This window comes from Oryctolagus cuniculus, chromosome Y (assembly GCF_051225735.1).
Source record: "Oryctolagus cuniculus isolate XC-2025 breed Fujian yellow rabbit chromosome Y, ASM5122573v1, whole genome shotgun sequence".
In the NCBI taxonomy this organism is placed as follows: domain Eukaryota; kingdom Metazoa; phylum Chordata; class Mammalia; order Lagomorpha; family Leporidae; genus Oryctolagus; species Oryctolagus cuniculus.
In genome coordinates, this window is record NC_142889.1 from 25,653,983 (window position 1) to 25,678,512 (window position 24,530).

The 24,530-nt window shown below is 40.6% G+C and overlaps 1 protein-coding gene and 1 pseudogene across 1 annotated transcript in view; both read left to right on the forward strand.

The window, feature by feature from the left end:
* Positions 1-9,586: 9,586 nt before the first annotated feature.
* Positions 9,587-9,973, forward strand: LOC149119413 (vesicle transport protein GOT1B pseudogene; annotated as a pseudogene).
* Positions 9,974-18,707: 8,734 nt separating this feature from the next.
* LOC149119414 (uncharacterized) overlaps positions 18,708-24,530 on the forward strand; it is a 168,124-nt gene continuing 162,301 nt past the window's right edge. Inside the window, 1 exon segment of the mRNA XM_089325106.1 lies at positions 18,708-18,774. Coding sequence (XP_089181232.1) covers positions 18,708-18,774 — 67 coding nt within the window.

Below are 24,530 nucleotides of genomic sequence, written 5' to 3' on the forward strand. Positions count from 1 at the left end.
GAGGACATGAACTTGTGCTCATATGGGATGCCAGTGCTGCAGGTGGTGGCTTAACCAGCTACTGCACAGTACTGGCCCCAAGGGCATGCAGTTTCAGTTAAGAGTTTTTGGGGGTTGGCACTGTGGCATAGCATGTAAAGCTGCCACCTGCAGTTCCAGCATCCAATATGTGCTCTGACTCCAGTCCCAGCTGTCCGCTTCCAATACATCTCTCTACTACAGTTACCTGGAAGAAACTCTAGGCTCTTGGTTTCAAATTGAGCCCAGCTCCAGCCATTGAGTGCACCAGCAGATGGAGGATCTCTCTCTGCCCCACCTCTGTATAACTCTTTCTTTCAAATAAATCTTAAAGAGTCCGTGCATCATTCAGCCAATCAATAAATTAATGATATCATCAGTGAGCAATGGGTCCTGACTATCTTGCAAGACATAATAATTATATTTTAATATTACATTATATAATTACATGTTATAAAAATAGTTCCATGAATTATTTTTGTAAACTTGCATTGAGATGGGTTATCTCCAAATATTGTCTGGTCTGGTCATGATGGATTATGAGCCAAAAATCAGACCTTTGCTTAATGCCATTTCCTCAGATTACAGTGCATTTCTTACTCCAGGTGATTCCTCTTTTTATCTGTAAGGCCAAGAAGAGGCTCTTTTGAGTTGTTACAGTCACCTTGAATGACTGCAAACTTCACCTTAACTAAGATGTTAAAAATCAGGTTAAATTTGTGTGGTTGGGCCAGCACTGCTGCACAGTGGATTAATTCTCTGCCTGTGGTGCCAACATCCCATATGGGCACAGCTTCTAGTCCTGGATGCTCCTCTTCCAATCCAGCTCACTGCTATGGCATGAGAGAGCAGTGGAATATGGACCAAGTGCTTGGGCCCTGCGAGACCCAGAAGATGCTCCTGGCTTCTGGCTTCTGGATTAGATCGGCTCAGCTCTGGCTGTTGTGGCCATTTAGAGAGTGAACCAGCAGATGGAGGACCTTTCTCTCTGGCTCTTCCTCTCACTGTCTGTAACTCTACCTCTTAAATAAATGGATAAAATCTTTTTTTAAAAAAAGGAAAAAAAATGTAGTCACCATGTAGTAAATTACTTTCTTATGCTGTCAAAATGCATCTAAGCCAGAATTGAGGAATCTGTACATGTCAAAGCTTACTGATTCAATGGCAGGGATGCTCTATAACATCAGGCTAACTCCTTTAGCTGCAATTTTGGGCTTACATTGGAAAACAAAGTTAGAAATACTGTGACACCTGGCACAGGGTAGGCACCTCCCTGTCCCACACCACCCAAATATATATTGTACACTTCCATCTATGATACCTGTCATGTCCCAGAAATTCACTACTGTTTCTCTTCTCTCCAACACAATGATAGAAATTTGAACCATGAATAGTAAAATATTGTGGTTGAATAACAGCACCTGTACAAGAGATATGCTCCAGTGAAAATTTTGGGGATTGTTTCAAGTGATGTCATGACAGACAACATAAACTGTTCTATTTGTATTTTCAGAGTGCCTGTATGAAATTACTCTATGTTAAAACATTTCTGTTTCAAACAGAGTGACAAAACATTACCAAAATGAAGAAATTGACAGGAACATTATGTAGTGTATACTTGCAGGGTTATGTGGTTTCTCATATTAAATCTATTTCAGCTTGTTCCATACTAGAGAACACTGGGAAATACTACGTGAGAAAATATGCTTTTAGCAGCCCTGAAAGTCCAAACTCTTGTTTCTGTTGTTATCATCTGACTTCTCATTCCATGAAAGCCCAGAAGTCATAATGTGACGAGCATGAGTGTTATTTTTTAACAAAAGGAAGATGTCTTGCAGATATTCTCAGACAATTGAGTCCATGGGGCTCTTAAAATCTTGTCCTTATTTCTCTGTGCATTAGTAGATATTGCTTGCTTGACCAAAGTCTGTCTGCAAGATCATTAAACACTCATACATTCAACAGTGATTTGCACTGCTTCCATTGTAGCAGGTACCATGCTCAGTGGTATGATGCAGCAGTGGGCAGGAAAAAGTACAAGTCCTGGCAGCCACAGTCTAGTGGGGACAGACATCAAATTATCAAATGATCATGGAAGTTAATGGGAACATGTGACTCCAGAGAACACGGTGCTGTGAGAACATCTGAAAGGGAATCTGTCTCAATAGATCAAGGATGCTGCCCCCGAGGGAGTGGCCACTGCAATGATTTGTGAGTGGTGAGAAAGAACTAAAACTGCACTGCATGCAGTGGAGCTAGCATATCAAGGGCCCTAAAGGTCAGTGAGCAGACAATGTCATGGCTGAGGAATAACTTTTAAGATCAATCCTATTTACAATGCTTACAAAAAAAATACCTTGGAATAAATTTAACCAAGGCAGTGAAAGCATTAATATGAAAATTACAAAACATTAAAGAAATAAGTAGAATAAGTAAAATGGAAAAGTCTTCCATTTTCATGGATTAGAAGAAAACATCATCAAAACACCTGTGCTACCAAAAGCAGTTCACAGATTCAATGCCATGCCAATCAAATTGCCAGTAAGATTCTTCTCAGCTCTAGAAAAAATGATTCCATAAAAATAAAAAAAAAAATGATTCCATAAAATAAAAAGTGATTCCATAAAAATAATTCCATAATAACACAGGAGACCTTGAATAGCTAAAGAGATATTATACAACAAAAACTAAGCTGGAGGCATCACAATACCTGATTTCAAGTCATGCTACAGGTCAGTTATAATCAAAACAGCCTGATATTGGCACAAAAACAGACGTGTAGACCAATGGAACAGAACATAAACTCCAAAAGTCAATCCACACACCTACAACCAACTTATCTTTGACAACAGAGCTACAATGAAAACCTAGAACAAAGACAGTCTCTTAAAAAATGTGCTGGATAATCTGGATCTCCACATGTAGAAGTATTAAAATAGACCCCTACTTTATACCTTACCCAAAAATCCACTCAAAATGGGTCAAAGACCTGAAGCTATGACCCAATACTGTCAAATTCTTAGAGAATATTGGGGAAACTCTGCTTGACATTGACACAGATAAAGATTCTTGGAAAGATCCCAGAAACACAGGCAATCAAATAAATATTGACAAGTGAGATTATATTAATCTGAGAAGCTTCCGCACTGCAAAAGAAACACTCAGCAAAGTGAAGGGGGCAACTGACAGAATGGGAAGAAATATGCAACTAATAAAGGGTTAATATCCAGAATCTATAAAGTGCTCAAGAAATTCAATAACAACAAAAAAATCCAGTTAAGAAATGAGCAAAGGACTTTTCAGGCATTTGTCCAGAGAGGAAATTCAAATGGTTCCAACAGACATTTGAAAACATGCTCAGGATCACTAACCATCAGGGAAATGCAAATCAAAACCACAGTGATATTTCACCTCAACAGGCTCTCATACAGAAATTAAACAACAAATGTTGGGAAGGATGTGGTGAGAAAGGTGCCCTATTCTACAGCTGGTGAGAATGTAAGCTGGTACAACCACTATGGAAGACAATATGGAGATACCTCAGAAATCTGAATATATACCAATCATATGATACACCATCCCACTTCTAGAATTTACCCAAACAAAAAGAAATCAGCCTATGAAAAACTTACCTGTTCTACCATGTTCACTGCAGCACAATTCATAAGAGCTAAGATATGGAATCAATCAAGTTCTCCATCAACTGGTGACTGGATAAAGAAATTATGGTATATATATATATATATATATATATATATATATATATATATATATATACACACTATGGATTACTAATAACCTGTAAAAAATATGTCTTTTGCAACAAAATGGATGCAACCAGAAACCATTATACTTAGTCAAATAAGTCAGTCTTAAAAACACAGATACTATGTTTTCCCTGATCTGAGGTAACTTATAGAGTACCTGAAATGTAATGCATTGGAGTGAAGTGAACATTTTGAGAATCAATAATTACTTACAGCATGTCTCTTTCATTGAGGAACAGTTTTTTTTTTTCCATACTATTTGTTGAACTCCTTTACTTAGTGTAGGATTAACTGAATGATCATTAAATAAACTGAAATTAGCTTTTTGTAAAAAATTAAGAAAGGGAATGGCGAAGGAAGAAGAATTGGAGAATGGGTGGGAGGGAGGATAGAGTGGGAAGTATCATGATGTTCCAAAACCTATACATATGAAATACATGAAAGTTACATAACTTACATAAAATTTTAACAAATCTTAAAGACAAAGATGCCAGTAGGCAAAATGCTTAAGTACAAAGACAAATACTTATGTTTGCTGTTGATGCAAAAAAAAAAAAAAAAAGTCCACAGGGGAATGACAAATTCTCTCAGAACTAAGCATCTTGTAAACATATGCAATGGAAAAGCAGACTCAAGCTCAACCAAGAACACAGCCACTGTGCTGTTTAAGGCTAATTTGTCTTCCCCACTTAGAGTCAATATGCTAAGAAATAAGGGGTTAAAAAGATGTTCTAGGCTCCTGTGACTGTTGAGTCTATTTCTCCTCTTGTGAGCTGCTCATTTGTTGTGGGGACACAACCTTTCTAGACTCTCGCAATATTTTCAGTAAATCAAATTCAAGGTTTACTCACATTTGCTGGCCTGCAGCTCCTCGAATCCTTCTGACCACAGCAGTGCTTCCTCTGGGGGAGGCCTGCAAGAGAAGTTCTGCAGTTAAGAGGGCACATATCAGGTCCCCTTTCCAGCTCAGCTGTTCAGGTTTGTGAGCACAGGATTCTCAATTTAATTAATGAAAGTTTATTGTTTGCTTTTCTTGCTGGTTTTGGGCTTCCCAGGAATGGAAGAATTTTTGCAAGAAATAACTCAATCATGTCTTCCAATCTTTTAATCTTAAAAAAAAAAATCACTAAGCAGACAGGTTTGAAAGCACAACTACAGCTGAATATATTTTTATCCAATAAAGCTGTCTAGTAGCTACAGACAAACCAAATGAGACAAAAACAAGTAGCAATCTTATCGACCTAATATTTAAGCTCAGCATTGAATTACTGAAGTTTCCTCAGTTCCTCAGACTGTAACTACTAATGTTAAGAGTAAAGGTCAGAACTACCTTAAAATCACAAAGATATCATTTTTTAAAGATGTATTTGTTTATTTGAAAGTCAGAAGTACACAGAGAGAGGAGAGGAAAAGAGAGAGGGAGAGATCTTCCATCCACTGGTTCACTCCCTATTGGCTGCAATAGGTGGAGCTGTGCTGATTCGAAGTAAGGAGCTTCTTCCAGGTTTCCTACATGGGTACAGGGACCCAAGGACTTGGGCCATCTACTACTGCTTTCCCAGGCCATAGCAGAGAGCTGGATTGGAAGAGGAGAAGCCAGGACTTGAACCCACACCATATGGGAATGCACCACTGCAGGCAGTGGCTTTACCTGTTACACCACAGCACCATCCCCATCACAAAGATATCTTAATATATTGTACAGTCCAAACAGCAGATGATGGGACCTGGCACCATGAATTAAGGCACCCACCCCATATTGGCAATGGTTTGAATCTAGGCTGCTCCACTTTCAATTCAGTTCCCTGCTAATGCAGCTGGGAAAGCAGTGGCGGATGCCCCAAGTCCTTGGACCCTTAAGCCCTAGTCCAAGATACAGAAGAAACTCCTGTCTCAGCCTCACCCAGCCCCTGGTCCTTGTGGCCATTTAGGGGAGTGAACCAGAGGTTGGAAGACTTCCCTTGTTCTGCCTCTCCCTCTCTGTAACTCTGACTTTCAAAAAACCTTAAAAAAAAAGATGCTATTTCTGGCCCACAAACAGTGGCAGTTTCTTTGCAAGGTTAATTGCTTTGCACCTTCAGTCCTGGATGCACCAGAGACCATGCATAGGGAGTGATGAGTGACGACTGGCCCCAGCCTCGCACCCCTCTGACCCACAACACTCCTTTGAGGAAGACACTGCAGAACTATGATTTGTTCCACAGTCATGACTGTGTGAGAACAGCTTTATCATGAAAAAGTGAGAAAGGACTCAAAAGGAAGTCTTCAGCCAGCAAAAGCACATCCCCTGATATGAGCAGGCATACAAGATTAAGTTAATCAGATTCATGAGCTGGAAAACTATGGCCCCAACCCCTATGTATTCCACCTGTATTCCCAACTTGCCAAGCAGACAACTAATCACGCCACTTTGGGGAGTGCATAGAAAGCATGGAGCCCTCTGGCCTGCCCTTGCCCTCACAAGCCTCCAGGCACACAGCTTTTTAGCAGCCCCTCCGCTGTCTGCCCACACCACGTGGTTTTGTGGTCATTCCCGCCTGCAGTTTTTCCTCTCCCCGTGGCTCTGGACTGTGAAGGCTTGTACATGGCCCTTGTTCACCCCACGTCTCTTGGTGTGGGGCCTTCTGGCTGCCTCTGGAGCCTCCTGGCTTGCCCCGCCACTGCTCTCCTGCCCACATGCTCTCTCTCCTTTGCAGCCTCTGGTCTACTCCCTGGAAAAGCCTGGTGTGCCACAGCCGCTTTCAATTTCTGACCCCCTTCCTCTTGGTAAATCCCTCACCTTCCTGTGTATTTCTCTCACACTCTAAATGCTAGACTGTACCATGTTTTCTCATTTACAGAAACCCAATATTTAGAATTCTTATCTAAATAGACAAGGACCCTCAATATATCAATCTTGATTTTAAAATAAACGATGTCCCGCCCACCCCTTCCCCCCAGCAGCAGCACAGGATGATTAAGAGCACAGCGTGGCCAGGGTTCCTGGGACGAAACGGTTCTCAGCCACACACAAGGCCACTCCACCTGCCTCCTTGCAAGCCCTCCCCGAGTGTCCACACTCACAAAGCGAGCACAGCCCTCGTAGATACAATTTCCCGGAGTAAATTCGTATTGTGCACTTGGCTTTTCTGCAGACGTTCAGGTTACAGGATATCCCAAAGTGCCGCGTGTGTAGCAAGCCGCATGTACTCACGAGGACCAGTTCATCTTCTCCAGCTTTTTCACACTCTTGGTGTCATGCGGTACCAGTCCCAGCACGCACACACAGACTACTAACCCGCAGCCCTCAGCGGGCCGCAGCCTTTACAGCCGGCTGGCATGGAGGCGGGTCTCTCGGGGCCAGCCCCGCCCTTCTAGAGCGATGATTGGCTGAAGGCCTACGGCAGGGGCAGAGCCTGAGCCGGTGCTGGGCACTGAAGCCCACTAACTGGCTGGAAGCCAGGGAGCTGTTGACGTCTGAGCTACTGCTTAGAGTGCCATCTGGCGAGATGCCACAACCTGCAGGCATGCAGAAGGCGATGAATTTTTCCAGGCCACAGAGCTATGGCGCAGGCTGGCTCAGGCCCTCCTTTCCCCCAGCCTGGGGAATCTCTGCCCCCTAGCTGAGCGGATTTCCAGAAAGCACAACTGTGCCTCTGCTTCCCTCCTTAGTGAGCGGGTGAACCAGGAACTCTGCAACACGGGGCCGGGTAGTCTTCAGCAGCAGGAGACAGTGACTGAAGGTAACACCTGAGGTGGGCCTGCTTTTGGGTGGGCTCTGGGTGGGCGTCTGTGCTCCTGGGCCTGTGGGGCTACTCATCGCCTCCTGGCAGCACTGGGAGCTGGCATCCTGGTGGCGAGGAAGGGTGAGTGAGGCGCAGTGAGCTCCGAACTTGGGCGCACCGAGGTCTTATGAGTCTAGCAGTGCAAAGAGACAAGCTCGCCTCCTGAGTCACTGCTGGCCAACTTAGAACTCACCAGAACCTTTAATTAACAAAAACAATGTATATAGTGGTGCGGTGGGGTGGGAGCACTTTACTTGAATGAGCTGCATTTGTGAATTTTTCAGAAACCACCACCCCCTCCCTACTCCTGAAGCCTTAAAATGATTGGTAAGTGGGGCATCACTGTGTCCTAGCGAGTAAAGCCGCTGCTTGCAGTGCTGACATCCCATTTGGGAACTGGTTCAAGTCCCGGTTGCTCCGCTTCCAATCCAGCACTCTGCTACAGCCTGGGGAAGCTGTAGAAGATGGCCCAAGTCCTTCAGCCCCTGCACCCGCATGGGAGGCCCAGAAGAAGATCCTGGCTCCTGGTTTCAGATGGGCACAGCTCCAGGCCTTGCAGCCATTTGGGAGTGAACTGGTGGCTAGAAGACCTTTCTGTCTGTCCCTCTCTCTATGTGTAACATTACTTTTCAAATAAATAAATCTTTTTTAAAAAGTTGTATCTAATGTTGTGAACTAACTGTGCATACACAATTAGTTAAGCAAGAAGAATAACAAAAAATAATAAGGAAGAGGAGAATGAGGAGGGGAACGCTGAGATAATGTGGTACAATAAGAGAATGAAAATGTTTCAGGGCTGGAGCCATGGGATATTGGCTAAAGCCACCTCCTGCAGTGCCAGCACCCCATATGGGCATCACTTCTAGTCCCGGCTGCTCTTCTTTCAATCAAGCTCCCTGTCATGTCCTGGGAAAGCAGTAGAAGGTGGCCCAGCTCCTAGGTCCCCTGCACCCGTGTGTGAGACCCAGAAGAAGCTCCTGGCTCCTGGCTTCAGATTTGCATAGCTCTGGGTGTTGTGGCCATTTGGGAAGTAAATCAGTGGATGGAAGATTCTCTCTGTCTCTGTCTCTGTCTCTGTCTCTGTCTCTGTCTCTGTCTCTGTCTCTGTCTCTCTCTCTCTCTCTCTCTCTCTCTGCCACTGCCTCTGCCTCTGCCTCTGCCTCTCTGTAACTCTGCCTTTCAGGTAAATAAAAAAAATCTTTAAAAAAAAGAAAAAGAAAGAAAATGGTCCAAGGAGAAGAAAGTAGCAAAACAGCTGAATGCTGTTGCGAGTTTAAGATAAAGGCAGGGAAGTGACATTGACTTAGACAAGATTGAAGTTGTTGGCGATATTGCTTAGCACAGCTTCTATGAAATGATGAGTATAAAGTCCAGTTAGAGCAGACTGATGAGAGGATAAAAAGTGAGGGAATGAAAGAATGACTGTAGAAAGCACTTTAGGGAAAGAAAGGAGAGAATTGAAGTTGTAACTCTAAAGGAGGTGTGATCAAGGAAACAGCTTTTTCTCTTCCCTCCCTCCTCCCCCTCTCCTTTTTCCTCCCTCCATTCCTCCCTTTTTTCCTTCTTTCCTTCCTTCTTTTCTGCATAAATACTTAATAGAGAGGGGAATTTTGTGCAGAAGTAGTTGAGGGTGTCATCCAAAACCCAAGTGAGAAGCCTATAGAATCAGGAACACATCATCTGTTGAAAGAGGAGAGAGAAGGTAGAATTTATATGTGGGGAAGGTGTCTTGCATGGTAGGAATATTAGAGTTCCCAACTCATTCATTATACTTGCTCAATGAAGTATAAGCCAGGTCATCAGTAGACATTAAGGGACAGTCAGGGGTGATACAAATTTGAGGAGGAAAAGGGTTTGGAAAAGTAACATGGATAGTGGAGAAACCAATGTCCTTGGGAAGTATAGTGTAATACTCACCAGTGTTGAGTGCCCATTTGAATCTGAGATTACAAATAATAATGGGTTCATTTCTCCTGACTCAGCTTCCTACCATTGGCATTCCGAGCTGCTGCCACTGCTGCCCTTACCACCACAGCCATGATCTCCTTAACAGACACCCAGAAAATTGGAATGGGATTACAGGATTTGGAGTGTTTTTCCTATTCTTTGGAATGGTTCTTTTTTGACAAAGTGTTACTTCCTATTGAAATGTTTTGTTTGTGGCTGGCTTGGCTTTTGTAATTGGTTTAGAAGGAACATTCAGATTCTTCTTTCAAACACATAAAATGAAAGCCACTGGATTTTTCCTGGGTTGACCTTTGGTAGGTGTGTTTTTCAAAACTTATGGATTCTTTCTCTTGTTCAGGGGCTTTTCCTGTGGTGGTTGGCTTTATTAGAAGAGTGCCAGTGCTTGGATACCTCTGAAATTTACCTGGAACTAGATAATTTGTAAACAAAGATGGAGAAAGCAACAATATGATATAACAAAAAGTGAATTTGAAGAATCATTTAAAATATTATTTATAAAATTCTTTGAAGAATATTCAGCACAAAATTAAATTTCATGAAGTAGCTTTTAATGTTCTTTACAGAAGTTTAAAATGTATAGCCTACAAAGTACCAGCAGCAGTTAGCAAAGGAGCAATGAAAAAACAGGCCTTCTAATCAAGTGACCGGAAGTCAGTAAGCAAACTGAGGGAGAGGAAATCATGTTGCAATGGGTATTGAGACTCCTGAAGGCTGTCTTCATTGTTTCCACCAAGTATGAAACACAGCCATCTTCGAGAACTGTGGTACCTGATTTTTTTTTTTTTCACAAGTTCAGAAGCACCCATAGGCATTTGGTTTGTAGAAATGTCCACTACAATGGCAAATATATTTCCAATGCAGTGTACCTTTGAAAGTGTTGCATGAGTTAGATTAGATTATGTCCTTTTGATGTATTAAAACCAAGGGAAACCCAGTTTTCATGTATGAATTGCTTTTTTTTTTTGTAAATATGTGGTTAAAATAAAACTTTTATGGTCTTTCTGAATCTTAGTTTTTTACAGCCAGATGTAAATCTGAACTTTGTAATAGTCTTTTTTTCTGGAATAGGCAGAGGTCTATTAGTTCTCTTGCTTCCTAAATTACAGCTGACTAAGCACTTTTCTGGTCAACCACACACTCTGGAAGTGTGGATGCTTCTTTGGAGTCTGGCCTCCTGAGTTTCTGTATCCTTCATTACATGTTAATATTTAATAGAAAGCATTTTTGACCATGAAGAGGTCTGTTATGAAACTTGTCTCATTAAATATTCTACTTAATGATACCAAATGATGCAAACCAAGTAGATTTTTCTACATCATGATGTGGTTTTTCTTCATTCTTTTATTTTTTTTTTAATTTTAGCAGTGGCTTTACTATTTTGTTTTTAATTAATTAAAATTTACTTTTAATAATGTTTATTTTAAGACATATAACATATTAAAATGTTAAACTTATAACTTATTAAAAGCAGTTCATTTAATCTGAATCTTCATTTATTTTCACCTTTTTCATAATGTACAAAAATGACTATATATGATGTATGCTTCATATGATCATTCTTTGGGTTAAGGAAATGGAAAAAATATTTTAAGTTCACATCCTAAGGTTATTTTATTAGAATTAAACTGGCCATGGTTACCTAAAAATATGACACTAAAAAAAAAAAGGTGAGAAGTTGCTGATTGACAGCAAGAAACAGCAGTTGTTTCTTTTATAATAGATGTGGAAACACATTTCAACAGGCACAGTACTATTTGTTTTATCATGAATGTTTGTGCTATTTATTTTTAAACACTTTCAAAGCTTTTTAACACATAAAATCCTAATTGAAATTTGTGGTATTATTTACAAACATGTCTACAAACTATATTACAACTTGTATTATCTTTAGTAAATCTTTTGATGCACGTAGAATTCCTAACCTTGTTCATCTAAAGAAAGAAAGACTTGGTACATAGTCTGATGGTTCAGTTTTGGAGATTTCTGTCTTTGGGGGAACTTTCATTTGACCTAAGATGTATCTGTGAAAATGGCGATATATGGAGACTCCTACCTCAATCGTTCATGGAATAAAAGACCTCAAGTTGTGTCTAATGTTCTTCAAAAATTAATATCCTCACTTGGGCAGTGTCAAATATATATACATTGAGTGTTGTCTTATATAGGTGCCCTGTAGGACTCTGTTAAACATATTTTTGACTGATTCATATCATTTACAGTGGGTCAATTATTTTCAGAGTAAGAAGAGTATCTGTTGATGTAAAGCACACCTATATTGTTTCAATTCTTTGTAGACATGTATTTCTTATAAAATGTTGCACTGTAACAGAGATACCTTTTCAACAAAAAAATAAGAATAGAAATAGTAGAGGGAGGAAGAAAGGTTGGAGTATGGGCAGGAGAGAGGATAGGGTGAAGGGAATCACTGTGCTCCCAAATTTGTATATATGAAATGTATGAAGTTTGTACACCCTAATTTTTTTTAAAGTAAGGAAAACACAATGAGCACCCATGCACTTTCACTAAGTTCAACACTTGCTACAGTTTTGTGGCTTTTTCTTCATCTATTTATGTGTACATTTTCTGTGAACCACTTCAGAGTTGCAGACATCATGACAGTGCATACTCAGAATGCCTGCCTCAGAAATAAAAGCCAACATTTATAGTCTCAATGATCACCATTTAGCCTCCTTGAAATGTGCCTGAGAAGTCAGCAGAAATTGCCCCAAATCGTTGGGTTGCTACTAACCACGTAGGAGACCAGAATAAAGTTCCTGGCTCCTGGCTTATGCTTGGCCCAGACCTAGTTATTTTGGGCATTTGGGCAGTGAACCAGCAGATGGAAGATATTTCCCTATCTCTCCTCTTTCCTCTTTTCTCTCTCTCTCTCGTGCTCTCACTCTCACTTTCTCTCCATGTGTGTTGCTATCCCTTTCAAATGAATGAATGAATAAATGAATGAATGAATATTTGAAAAGATACAGTTCAAAGAGTGGAAGACAAGTGCCATGTGAGGAAACAGTAGAGGAATTGTATTTAAAATTTATCAAAAACTTAATCAACAATAAGAAAATAAACTCTTCAATTTAAACAGTTGATAAAAATGTGAAAAGTCACTTTCTTTTAAAGATTTTATTTATTTATTTGAAAGGTAGAGTTACAGACAGTGAGAGGGAGAGTCAGAGAGAAAGGTCTTCCTTCCGTTGCTTCACTCCCAAATGGCCACAATGGCTGGAGCTGTGCCAATCTGAAGCCAGGATCCAGGTGCTTCTTCCTGGTCTCCCATGTGGGTGCAGGGGCCCAAGGACTTAGGTCATGTTCTGCTATCCCAGGCCATAGCAGAGAGCTGGATTGGTCACTTTCACATCAAATATACATATTAGAAATAAGTGAACAGATGCAGCGAACTGGAGCCACTCTTGAGCACTGATTTCCAGCTTTTTTTTTTTTTTTGACAGGCAGAGTGGACAGTGAGAGAGAGAGAGAGAGAGAGAGAGAGAGAGAGAAAGGTCTTCCTTTGCCATTGGTTCACCCTCCAATGGCCACCGCAGCTGGTGTGCTGCGGCCGGTGCACCACGCTGATCCGATGGCAGGAGCCAGGTACTTATCCTGGTTTCCCATGGGGTGCAGGGCCCAAGCACTTGGGCTATCCTTCACTGTACTCCCTGGCCACAGCAGAGAGCTGGCCTGGAAGAGGGGCAACCGGGACAGAATCCGGTGCCCTGACCAGGACTAGAACCTGGTCTGCCAGTGCTGCAAGGCAGAGAATTAGCCTAGTGAGCTGCAGTACTGGTCCTCCAGCTTTCTTATAGATTGTCCTCTAAGCATCTCATGAAGACAGAAGAAATGGACAGTCTCATTTGTCTCTACTTTGAACAAGGCTTATTCATACTTGCAGACCCTGGGAGGCAGTGGAAATGTCTCAAGTAAGTCTTATGCCTAAGTGTGAGACATGGATTGCATTCTTCACTTCTGGCTTCAGCCTGGTACAGTTCTGGAAATGCACACTTGACAGCAATCTCCTATTAGTTAAGATCCCCTCTGATAAATCTTGTCTAGCAGAATACCACCTAGCACTCCTAGAATACTAGCTTTTTTTTATAAAAAAATCTTCAGCAAATGTCCCAGAGAATATTCTGTTGAGACTGATTTTTATCACATGCTATAAATCCATTGTAAAATAATTGCTAAAGAAGTAAATGTTAATCATAACACATTTCAATCTTAAGCATAATGCTATTTTTAAAAATAATCTTTTCACTCTCATGTCCATCTGCAGATTACCTTTTCCAAAGTCTCATGTTATATGAAGTCAATTTTTTTCCAAAGAAACTTGAAAATTGTTTCTTTTTCAAATTGCTATCATTTTTTTTCTATGAGACTCAGGGGTTTAAAATTCTGCCTATGGGGTCCATTGATGTGTTGCAGTAAACTAAATCTCTGCCTGTGGTGCTGGTATCCTATATTGGTACAGGTTCATGTCCTGCCCCTCTTTTGATCCAGCTCTTTGCTATGGCAAAGAAAAGCAGTGGAAAGTGGCCCAAGTACTTGGGCCTCTGCACTTGTATGGGAAACCCCCAAAAAACTCCTGGCTCCTGGCTTCAGATCAGCCCAGCTCCAGCCATAGTGGCTGTTTGAGGAATGAACCAATGGATGGAAAACCTTTACCCCTGTGTCTTCCTATCTCTATCTGTAACTCTACCTCTCAAATAAATAAATAAAATCCTTAAAAATTCTTCATTTTGAAATATTGTGGTATCATAAGGAAGCCTTTTTGTTCTATGATAATAAATTCCAAGAAATTAAACAGCTCTGCCCCTTGAACACAAATAAAATACTTGAAATTCAACATATTTTAGGGTTAATTTCTAAATGTGACTCTTAATAATAGCGCAAAATACAGACTGCATACCATAAGAGGCAGTCAAAATTTATTTATCAAGTCACATTTAATACTGACTGTAGTTTGAATACTACAAATGTAAAAAATTGTGTATAACTTATAACCTCAAAGAAAAGTTACTCTGTTTTGATATAATCCATGTATTACCAAATTTATAAATGATCCAAAGCTCAGAACAACAATTGACAGGTAGATTAATTGTAGTGATAGAGCATAGGAGGACATGTCTATTGAAAAGGGAAGAGTCTCAGTACAAAGAGACTGCTGATGATCAGTGAGATGGTGAAGAAAGAACCAGGAAGATCAGCATGGCTTGGGACAATTACATAAAGAAATAAAGAGCTTGAACTAAAAGATTAAAAAGCCAGGGCGGGCACTGTGGTTTAGCAGGCAAAGCTGATGCTTGCAATGCCAGCATCCCATATGGGTGCTGGTTCAAATCCATCTGCCCATTTCTGATCCAGCTCTCTGGTGTGGCCTGGGAAAGCAGTAGAAGATGGCCCAAGTCCTTGGGCCCCTGCACCTGTGTGGGAGACCTGGAAGAAGTTCCTGGCTCCCTGCTTCAGATCCATGCAGCTCCAGCTGTTGTGGCCAATTAGGGAGTGAATCAGCAGATGGAAGACCTTTCTCTCTCTAACTCACTCTCTCTCTCTTTCTCTCTCTCTCTTCCTCTCCTTATCTCTCTGTGTGTAACTCTGACTTTCAAATAAATAAATAAATCCTTTTTTAAAAAAAGAGATTTAAAAGTCTATTTCAGAAGACTATCAAAGACCAAGACCTGGTGACAGAGAGGGAGTGCTGCAAAGAGCAAATTGCTAGAGGAGATCACAGAAATCAGCTCTACCCTCTTGGAATGAAAGGGCTGAAATTTTGTTGCATCATTCAAAAATGCTTTATATAAATCTCTGAAAGTCTTCTTCACAGGAGACTAGAGCTGAAAGTCCTTCCACTGAAAGAGGGAGAAGAGAGCAATTGCTATGTAATCTGCTATGCTAGCATTGGGAAACTTTGAAAGTATTGAAATGTCTGTTGTGCACATTACAGGGTAAAAGGGCACACAGGAATACATCCTATGTGAATAAACCCAATGCTAATCAAAATGGGGAAAAACTGTTCTGAGGTACAATCTCAAGGATGGATATAATCTGGTATAGAAAACTCTTGACATGGCAGATTCAGTACAAAAATTTAGCTGAATTTTGAAAGATTCTATATAATGTACAGTAACTTGTAATTTTGCTTTTCATGAGGTTGTGTGGCCCTCAGTGTGATGTTATAGCATAGATATGAGTCTACTACAGCTACTGAGTGAGGTGATCCCTGAATATTTATTTACATGTCACTGCAGTTTTGTGTTCTCTTCTCACATTAACAGTTTATAGAACTCCAGTGAAATGCTACAATACCATATTTCTCCATGAAAAATGAGTCTGTGAAGATTCATGATTCATTTGTCAGTGAAGATCCACTCAAAGTGTTAGTAGTTTTATCCATAAACTTACACTTGATAAATTAAAAATGGATTATCAAATTACACAGAGGCATGGAAATTTGAAGTTATCAAGTTCTATATGGAAACAATAAAAAGTGATTTGGGAACCCAACATAACAAATGTTCTAAATCACCTGAAATTTGCTCTTATTGTGAAAGATAAAACTTTAGCAAAATCTGAATAAAAGAAACAAATAAAATATGCTGACCATTAGGGAATTATAATGAGAAAGCATTAACTATACATTAAGTGAATGCAAGTTCACATATCAATAAAACAGTGGAAGTACACACCTATAAGGGTGTTAACAATATAAAACATCAATGACAATGACTATGGTTTACAAGTATACAAAACACCAGAAAGTCTTATTCATGGCAGGTGGGAATATATAGTGGTGCTTTACAAGATATCTTGACATGCTCTCATAAAGGCTACAATAGTATCAACATACCATGCAGCAACCATGTCCCTATTTATTTATCCAATTCTCATGAAAACAAACTTATGCCCACATATAACCATATTTACCATGACCTAACTTTTAAGACATAAAGATTCTTTCAGTAGGTTAACAGATAATCAAATTGTCACACTAGGTAAAGACTTGTGAGGCAGAAGATCCTTAATGTGCAGCCGCTTGGCATGGGGACCAATAGAAAAGGAAGAAACATAAAGTGGACACAGATAAATGGCACAGAGCAACCTGAAGGAATGCATGCCCTCTCAGACAAAGGACAGATGTCACCAAATGCTCATATGAGCTGAGACACAGGGAATGGAGAGACTGCAGGACAGAAACAAAGTCACCCTGTAGGTCAGAAAGGTTAGAGACACTGAAGTCCTGAAGTGGGCTATATGGACAAGGGAAGCAGTCATTCTTGTAAGTGGTAGACTCATTCAGCCAGCACATGCTGCAGGCACAATTGACAGTCTTCTAAGAGCTGGGCTGGAGACAAAGATTCTTCAATGACAAAAGCTAAAGGACTGACAGGGTTCACAGTCACATAAAATGGTATACTTCAGAGAATATACTGGTTTCAGGATCATGATTAGAGACACACAGAGTCTGGCATAGTTACAGGCACATGGGGTTGGGGCCATTGGGAGGCAGATGGGGTCTGCAGGTATAGGATGTAGAAGCAAAGGTAGGAGTACCTGGGATTCCATTTAAATCAGTTCTTGGAGAAAATTTATATGCTTCGGTGAATATGTTGGAATCAAAGGCAAAATCAATCATTTTGGGTTCATTCTTATAATTAAAATAAGAAACATAGAAAGAAACAGAGGGTAGACTGTGGCATAGCAGGTAAAGCCACTGCCTGTAGTGTCAGGATCCCATATGGGTGCCGGTTCAAGTCCTGGCTACTCTACTTCTGATCTAGATCTCTGTTATGTCCTGGGAAAACAGTAGAAGATGGCTGGGCTGAAGTGCTTGGGCTCCTGCACCCACATGGGAGACCTGGAGGAAGCTCCTGGCTCCTGGTTTCAGATCAGATCAGCAAAGCTCTGGCTGTTACTGCCATTTGGGGAGTGAACAAGCTGATGGAAGACCTCTCTCTCTCTGTCTTTCTCTCTCTCTCTTCTTCTCTCTCTCTGCATCTGCCTCTTTCTCTTTGTAACTCTGCCTTTCAAATAAATAAATAAATCTTTAGAAAAAGACTGTCTTGGGGCTGGCTCCGTGGCACAGTAGGTTAATCCTCTGTGGTGCCAGCATCCCATATGGGCACCAGTTCTAGTCCTGGCTACTCCTCTTCAAATCCAGCTCTCTGCGGTGGCCTAGAAAAGCAGTAGAAGATGGCCCAATTGCTTTCCCCTGCACCTGCATGGGAGACCAGGAAGAAGCACTTGGCTCCTGGCTTCAGATCAGTACAGTTCTGGCCATTGCAGCCACCTGGGGAGTGAACCAGTGGAAGGAAAGCCTTTCTCTCTCTCTCTCTCTAACTCTACCTGTAAGATAAATAAATAAAATCTTCTTTAAAACAAAAAACTAACAGCACAATAAACAAAGAACATTGAAACCTTTTCTATGGGCTAGAGCTCCTCTCACAGTCTCTCCTCAACAAATGTAGTGGAGATGTGGTCAGGAAAATAAAACATAAAGAAAATGTTAGATATAATGAAAAATTTTTAAGAAGTTAAATTGTCAATATATGAAGATGACACTATTATCTACAAAGATAATCCAAAATAGTCCAAACGTAAATCCAAACTGATAAGTGAATTAAGCAAAATTACTGGATTAGCAAGCAATATATGCAATCAAGTGGGTCATTATGTGCCAGCAAGAAACAAACAGGAAGCAATTGTAAGTGACCAAATACAGACCAGGAAAGAAATTCTTAAGGGAAATGAAACAAATGTAATATCTTTAAATATTCTTAATATATATTCAAGTGACCTAAGGGCAGAATAAAAGAAGACTATGAAGACAAAGAAAGGCCCTGGATCCAATAGACAGAAAGATCCAATAGGTCAGAAAGGTTAGAGACACTGAAGTCCAGAAGTTGCAACTCATGAGCACTTTGTTGTTGCAGTTTACATGACCCCCATGTGTGGGGTCACCAGGGAGGTGACCCAGCCCCCTGCTGTCTGCAGAGTAAGGCCATAGGAGGGTGAGATGGCTTCAAACTCTAGTCCAGGCTTCATCCCTCACTGTCCTCACTCTGCATGACCCCAGTGACTGCCCCCATGCCCAGGGCAATTCTGATTGGTTGCATCTCCTCTGATGTCATGTGCGCTTACTGGCTGTGAGAACTGTCTATTCAGCGCACCGGGACAACACTGCATAACCATGGTGATCTTCTTTGCTGGCTCGGTTATACTGGGCTTTCCAACTCTGCTGCTGAGAAAGGCCCCAGGTAGGTGAGGCTTGTCGTTCTGTGAACATCTCGCACAACTGCAGTCCTCCGAAATGCAGGGGGAGGCCTTGGAAGCCGGGCAGGGTGAGTGTGTGGGGCCATTCTACTTGACCTGCAGGCTGTGAGCTCAGCCTACAGCCTGGACACTGGCCATTTTGTCTCACTCGGCACTCAGAGACTTCAGCTCAGACCTAGAGCTCCTTCCATGCTGCTTGGGGTCCCCTCAATTTGTGTGGGGAGGACGGAACTGTCCTCAGGGAGAATTCAGAATGCATGTGTTGTGTTCCTGTGAGGAGAAACCATGATCTCTGGGATCCTCTGTCCCTTCTTTCTGAGGGACAGAGTTGGGGGAATCAGGATCTCAAGCCTTCAACCTGGTCCTCCCGGCATAGCTCTTCTAGGGATCTGGGCACACTTTCTGTTGCTAGTAACACAGTATCACAGACTGTGCAAGTTACAGAAAACAGTTTTATTTGTCTTACGGTTTTGGTCTAATTTGGAGGGGCAGCATCTGATGATGGCCTTCTTATTGACAGAGCCCTGAGGTGGCTCAGAGACCATGTGGCCAGTAGGGGAGAGGCCAATGTAAAAAGGTTTCTATAGCAGACACCCTGTTGAAAACCCATTAAACACTTTTTATAAAGTCCCACCTGGTACCACTCATTGATAGCTCATAATTGCATTTATTTTTCTGTGGGTTTCAGATGGGATAAACCATGTTAAGCCATACTGTAAAGCCTGGCAGTAAATCCCTAAATGTTCATCTCTCTTCCCCACCTTGCCAAATGCCAAGTTCCCTACTGAAATTTCAACACTACAAAATATTTTCCCCTTGTTATTTTTAATTAAGTTTAAGCTTCTGTATTTTAATTGATTTTTTCTATAGAATAATCAGTAAGTCTTTGAAAGGTTTATTTTCTGTTTGTATTTACTAGGAGAGAAAGTAGAAACTCCAGTGTAATATATATATATATATATAATATATATATATATATATATAATGTGTATAATGTGTATATTATACACATACATTATATTATGTATAATATGTATAATATGTATATTATGTATAATATGTATAATGTATGTATAATATGTATAATATATAATGTGTACATTATATATATATGTGTGTGTGTATATATATAGATATGTATATATATATGAAGTCCTGGAGTGGACATTTGAGCAGATGTTTGATTAAGAGGCTGCTTGGGATAGCCACATCCCATATCAGAGTGTCTGAGGTCTTCCCATGGTTCAAATCCAGTTTCCTGCTAATTCATTCTCTAACTGTAGGTGATGATGTCTCAAGTCCTTGGATCTTTGCTGCTTACAGGCAAACTGTAGATTTGGTTTTGGTTCCCTGTCTTCACTCTGGTCTAGTCTGGCCTTTTCAGGCATTTGGAGGAGTGAACCAGTAGATGGAAAATCTGTCTTTCTCTGCAATTCAAATTAAAATAAATAAATTTAAAAAAAAATCTGGGCACCTCTCCATTTCTCTGTCTATGTGCCGATGTCTTATCAGCATGACATAGAGTTGAGGCTTTCCTTGGAAAATTTAAAGTGATGTCTTCTCAATAAACCCTCTACTCTGCCATTGTCTGGGTTTTAAAACCATCTGTTGGTAATGACCCGAGATGCCCCCAATGATCAAAGCCCCTAGGAGTGTGGCGTGCATAGCAGCTTCTGTGTCAGTCTACTTGGAGAACAGCAGGAGGAAGAACTTGTCATGGGAGTAGCTGGGTCCCTGAGACTGGGGCCTCTGCTGTATACCCTCCACCTAGATAGCTTACACCTTGGGAAAGTAAAACTTTTTCCTCCTTACTGTGGTTCCTATTCCTCAGAGACACTGTCAGCTAATTTAAAGGCTCATATTCAAGAGACAAGATAGTAGTAATTCATGCACTCTGTATTCTCTCAGCTTTGTGAAGGGAAAAAATAAAACTGACAAAAGCAGAAGAAAACCATCATAGCTAAGTGATGTGAAACCTAGAAAGCAATGTGCTTTGGATGCACAGCAGTTTGATTTTACATTTACAGAGCTGATCTTATCAGAGCATGGTTTGTGTAAATGGAGAATAGGAAGATCAGATTCTGTTGGATGAGAAAAATTTGTGAATTTAAAGAGTTTATTTCAGTTCCTGGTATAATAAAATATTTGTTTGGACTTGCCTTAACTTTCTGGCACAGAGATCCAGATCCAGAGACACTGGAAATTTCCTGAGTGATAGGGGTGGCTTTTTTTTTAAAAAAATGTATTTACTTATTTGAAAGTCAGAGTTACACAAAGAGAGAAGGAATGGCAGAGAAATAGAGAGAGAGGTCTTCCATCCACTAATTCACCCCTCAGATGACCACAACAGCAGGTGGAGCTGTGCTCTGATCTGAAGGGGGTGGTTTTGATTCTGCATGACACATACTTTTAAGATAGTAGCTAAGTTTATGCTAATGAGGTGACTGGGCAGGATCCCTAGATAACATCACAATGGAGACCAGTAATCAGAAAAAGCAAACACTGGCTTTTCCACTGGCATCTGCGGGAGGACTGTTGTGGCACTGAGCACTTAGCCTTTGAGGCCTCTGCTGACTCTAGATGGTGGTACAACTGAATTGTTTGGCAATTAATAGGTATTGGAGAATTGGTTAGTGTTCAACAAACATCTCATGTTTGATGTTAAAACTAATGTCAAAGACACCCTGGGTCAGAACCTTAAACTCATTTTGGGTGAGTGTGTTGAGCTGCTACTCTAGTTTTGGATGATTCCACATTACTGAAAGTGTGCAGGCTCTGGTTGTTAATGTTTCATTCATTCTCCAGCTAGCATCACATCTCCACAGTCAGAGTGATTGTCAAGGCTTGGAAACCTGTTTAAGCTTCTGCATTTGGGTTCCTTTGTGAACTGTGGATTAAGCAGGCTGCTTCCCAGAGCTATTCTCCTTTATGTGCTTTGTAGAAGCTTGCTGCAATCTAATTATACTTTGCCCAATTATTTAGGAATTATGTACTGTCATTTGAGTGTTAGATTTTTATGTTCTTGCATGGAACCTGAGTTTATTCAATAAGGCATGAAAAGGGAAAGAGAATTTTTTAAAGATTTTTTTATGTATGTATTTATTTATTTATTTGAAATGCAAAGTTACAGAGAGAGAGGCAGAGATAGAGAAATCTCCCATCTACTTGGCTCATACCCCAATGGCTGGAAAGGCTAATGCTGTGTCAGTCCATAGCCAGGAGCCAGAAGCTTCTGGCCATCCCACATGGGAGCAGGGACCCAAGCATTTGGGCGATCTTATGCTGATTTCCAGGTGAATTAGAGAGCTGGATTGGAAATGGAGTGCCCATATGGGACACTAGTACTGCAGTAAGGGGTTTTACCTACTATGTCACAGCGCCAGCCCCAGGGAAAGAGAATGCTTGGCATCTTTCTTTTCTGCCAAGTTTCAAGAACATATAAACATCCATAGTGTTGTCCCCAGGATAAATGGGCCTTGGTCAGTTTAGGTGTCTTCCTGATCTTTTCTATTTCTCCCCCCAGAGATGATCAAATCTTGATTCTTTGGGATGTTCTTTGTAGCTTATTGTCAGTTTCTACCTTTTTTTAAAATATTTTTATTTATTTATTTGAAGGTCAGAGGTACACAGAGAGAGGAGAGGCAGAGAGAGAGAGAGAGAGGTCTTCCATTCACTGGTTCATTCCCCAGTTGGCTGCAATGTCTGGAGCTGAGCCAGTCCAAAGCCAAGAGCCAAGAGCTTCTTCTGGGTCTCCCACACAGGTGCAGGGGCCAAGACCTTGGGCCATCTTCTGCTTTCCCAGGCCATAGCAGAGAGCTGGATTGAAAGTGGAGCAGCCGGACTCAAACCAGTGCCCATATGGGATGCTGACACTGCATGTGGTGGCTTTACCTGCTATGCCATGACACCAGCTCCTCTGCCTTTTGTGAACTGTCCAATTTCATGTTAACCTATTGATACTAAAGTAATGCTGCTTCCCCCAAAATTTTTCACATGCAGCATGCTGCTGTTTGAGGCTGTGGTTCACCAAATTCTCTCATTGCTTCTGTATTTTATGGCATTTGGCTTGTTTTAAGTTTATATTTGATGATGACAGTGTTTGTTTTTTTTTTTTAATTCTTGAAGAACTAATGCATGGTAAAGCTTTGTACATAATGGGAAAATTTTGTTGTTTCATACATGGTGAATAAGTTCAAATTTAGTAGGAAGTGTTGATAGATTAATATATAACTTTTCATATATGCATTTATTTGTTTTGCAATTTGCCAAAACAGAGTGGACTTAATTATTGATTTTCCCATCTTGTGTTAACTAGCGTCTCTGAATGATTACACTAAATAATAGGAATCACTTGCTTGTTATGTGTACTGTTGTGTTTATACGTTTAACAATGTTGTGTCAATATTTTGCTTTGCAATTCTGTAAGTTTTTGCCTTAATTAGTATGATGCTCTGTTACATGTATAGTTATGAAGCATTGTAATTCCTTTTTAGACAACTGCCTGCTGTATCTTATGTAACCTTTGCAAATTTTTTCTGATCTAAATCCTGATTTGTCTGAAATGGATATAGATATTCCAAGTTCATTTGGACTGGTGTTATAATGCTCTATATTTCTGTATGTATTTAAATTTGTATCTTTATGCTTATATCTTTTTTAAAGATTGAGAGAGAGAGAGAGAGAGATTTTCCACATGCTGATTCACTCTCCAGATGGCTACAATGCCTGGGAATGGTTAGGCCCAAGACAGGAAATTCTTTGAGGTCTCCTATGCAGGTGGCATGGCCTAAGCACTTGGGCCATCCTCCTCTGCTTTTTCTAGTCCATTAGCAGAGAGCTGGATTGGAAGTGGAGTAGCTGGGACATGAACTAACACCCATATCATGATGCCACCATGCCAGCACCTATGCTTACCTTTTAAAATACATATTTATATAACTTAAGTTGACAAACATAAGTTTACCATATAAAATGAAGTTTGGAAATACTTATACATTGTAGAACAGATACATTAAGCTAATTATAATATGTATATTATCACATACTTATTTTTAAAGGTTTATTATTTATTTAAAAGGCAAAGTTACAGAGAGAGAAAGAAGCAGAGGAGGCAGAGAGAGAAATCTTTCTTCTGTTGGTTAACTCCCCAAAGGCCAAATGGGCAGGGCTGGACCAGGCCAAAGCCAGCAAACTGGAATTCCATCTGGGTCTCCCACGTGAGTGGCAGGGGTTCAGGGACTTGGGTCATCTTCGCTGCCTTCCCAGGTGAATTAGCAAGAAACCAGATCAGAAGCAGAGCAACTAGGACCTGAACCAGTCCTCATGGAATGTCAGTATGGCAGATGGTGGCTTAATCCACTATGTCAAAATGCTAGCCCCACATACCTATATTTCTTATGGTGAAAACACTTAAATTCTAATCTCTTAGTTAATTTCCATAATAGAGTATGTTGTTATTAATTATTGTCACTGTATTGTACATCAGATCTCTTGAACATATTCCTCTTACACAATGAAATTGATTCTCCTTGGACCAATGTGATCTCAAATTCCCTCTATATTTAATTTTTTTGTAGACAACATAATGTTGTACTTTTAATTTTCTTGTTACTTTTTTTAAGATTTATTTATTTTAAAGGTGGAGTTTACAGAGAGAGGCAAAGACAGAGAGAAAGAGATCTTCATCTGCTGGTCCACTCCTCAAATGGCCATAATGGCCAGGGCTGGGCCAGGATGAAAC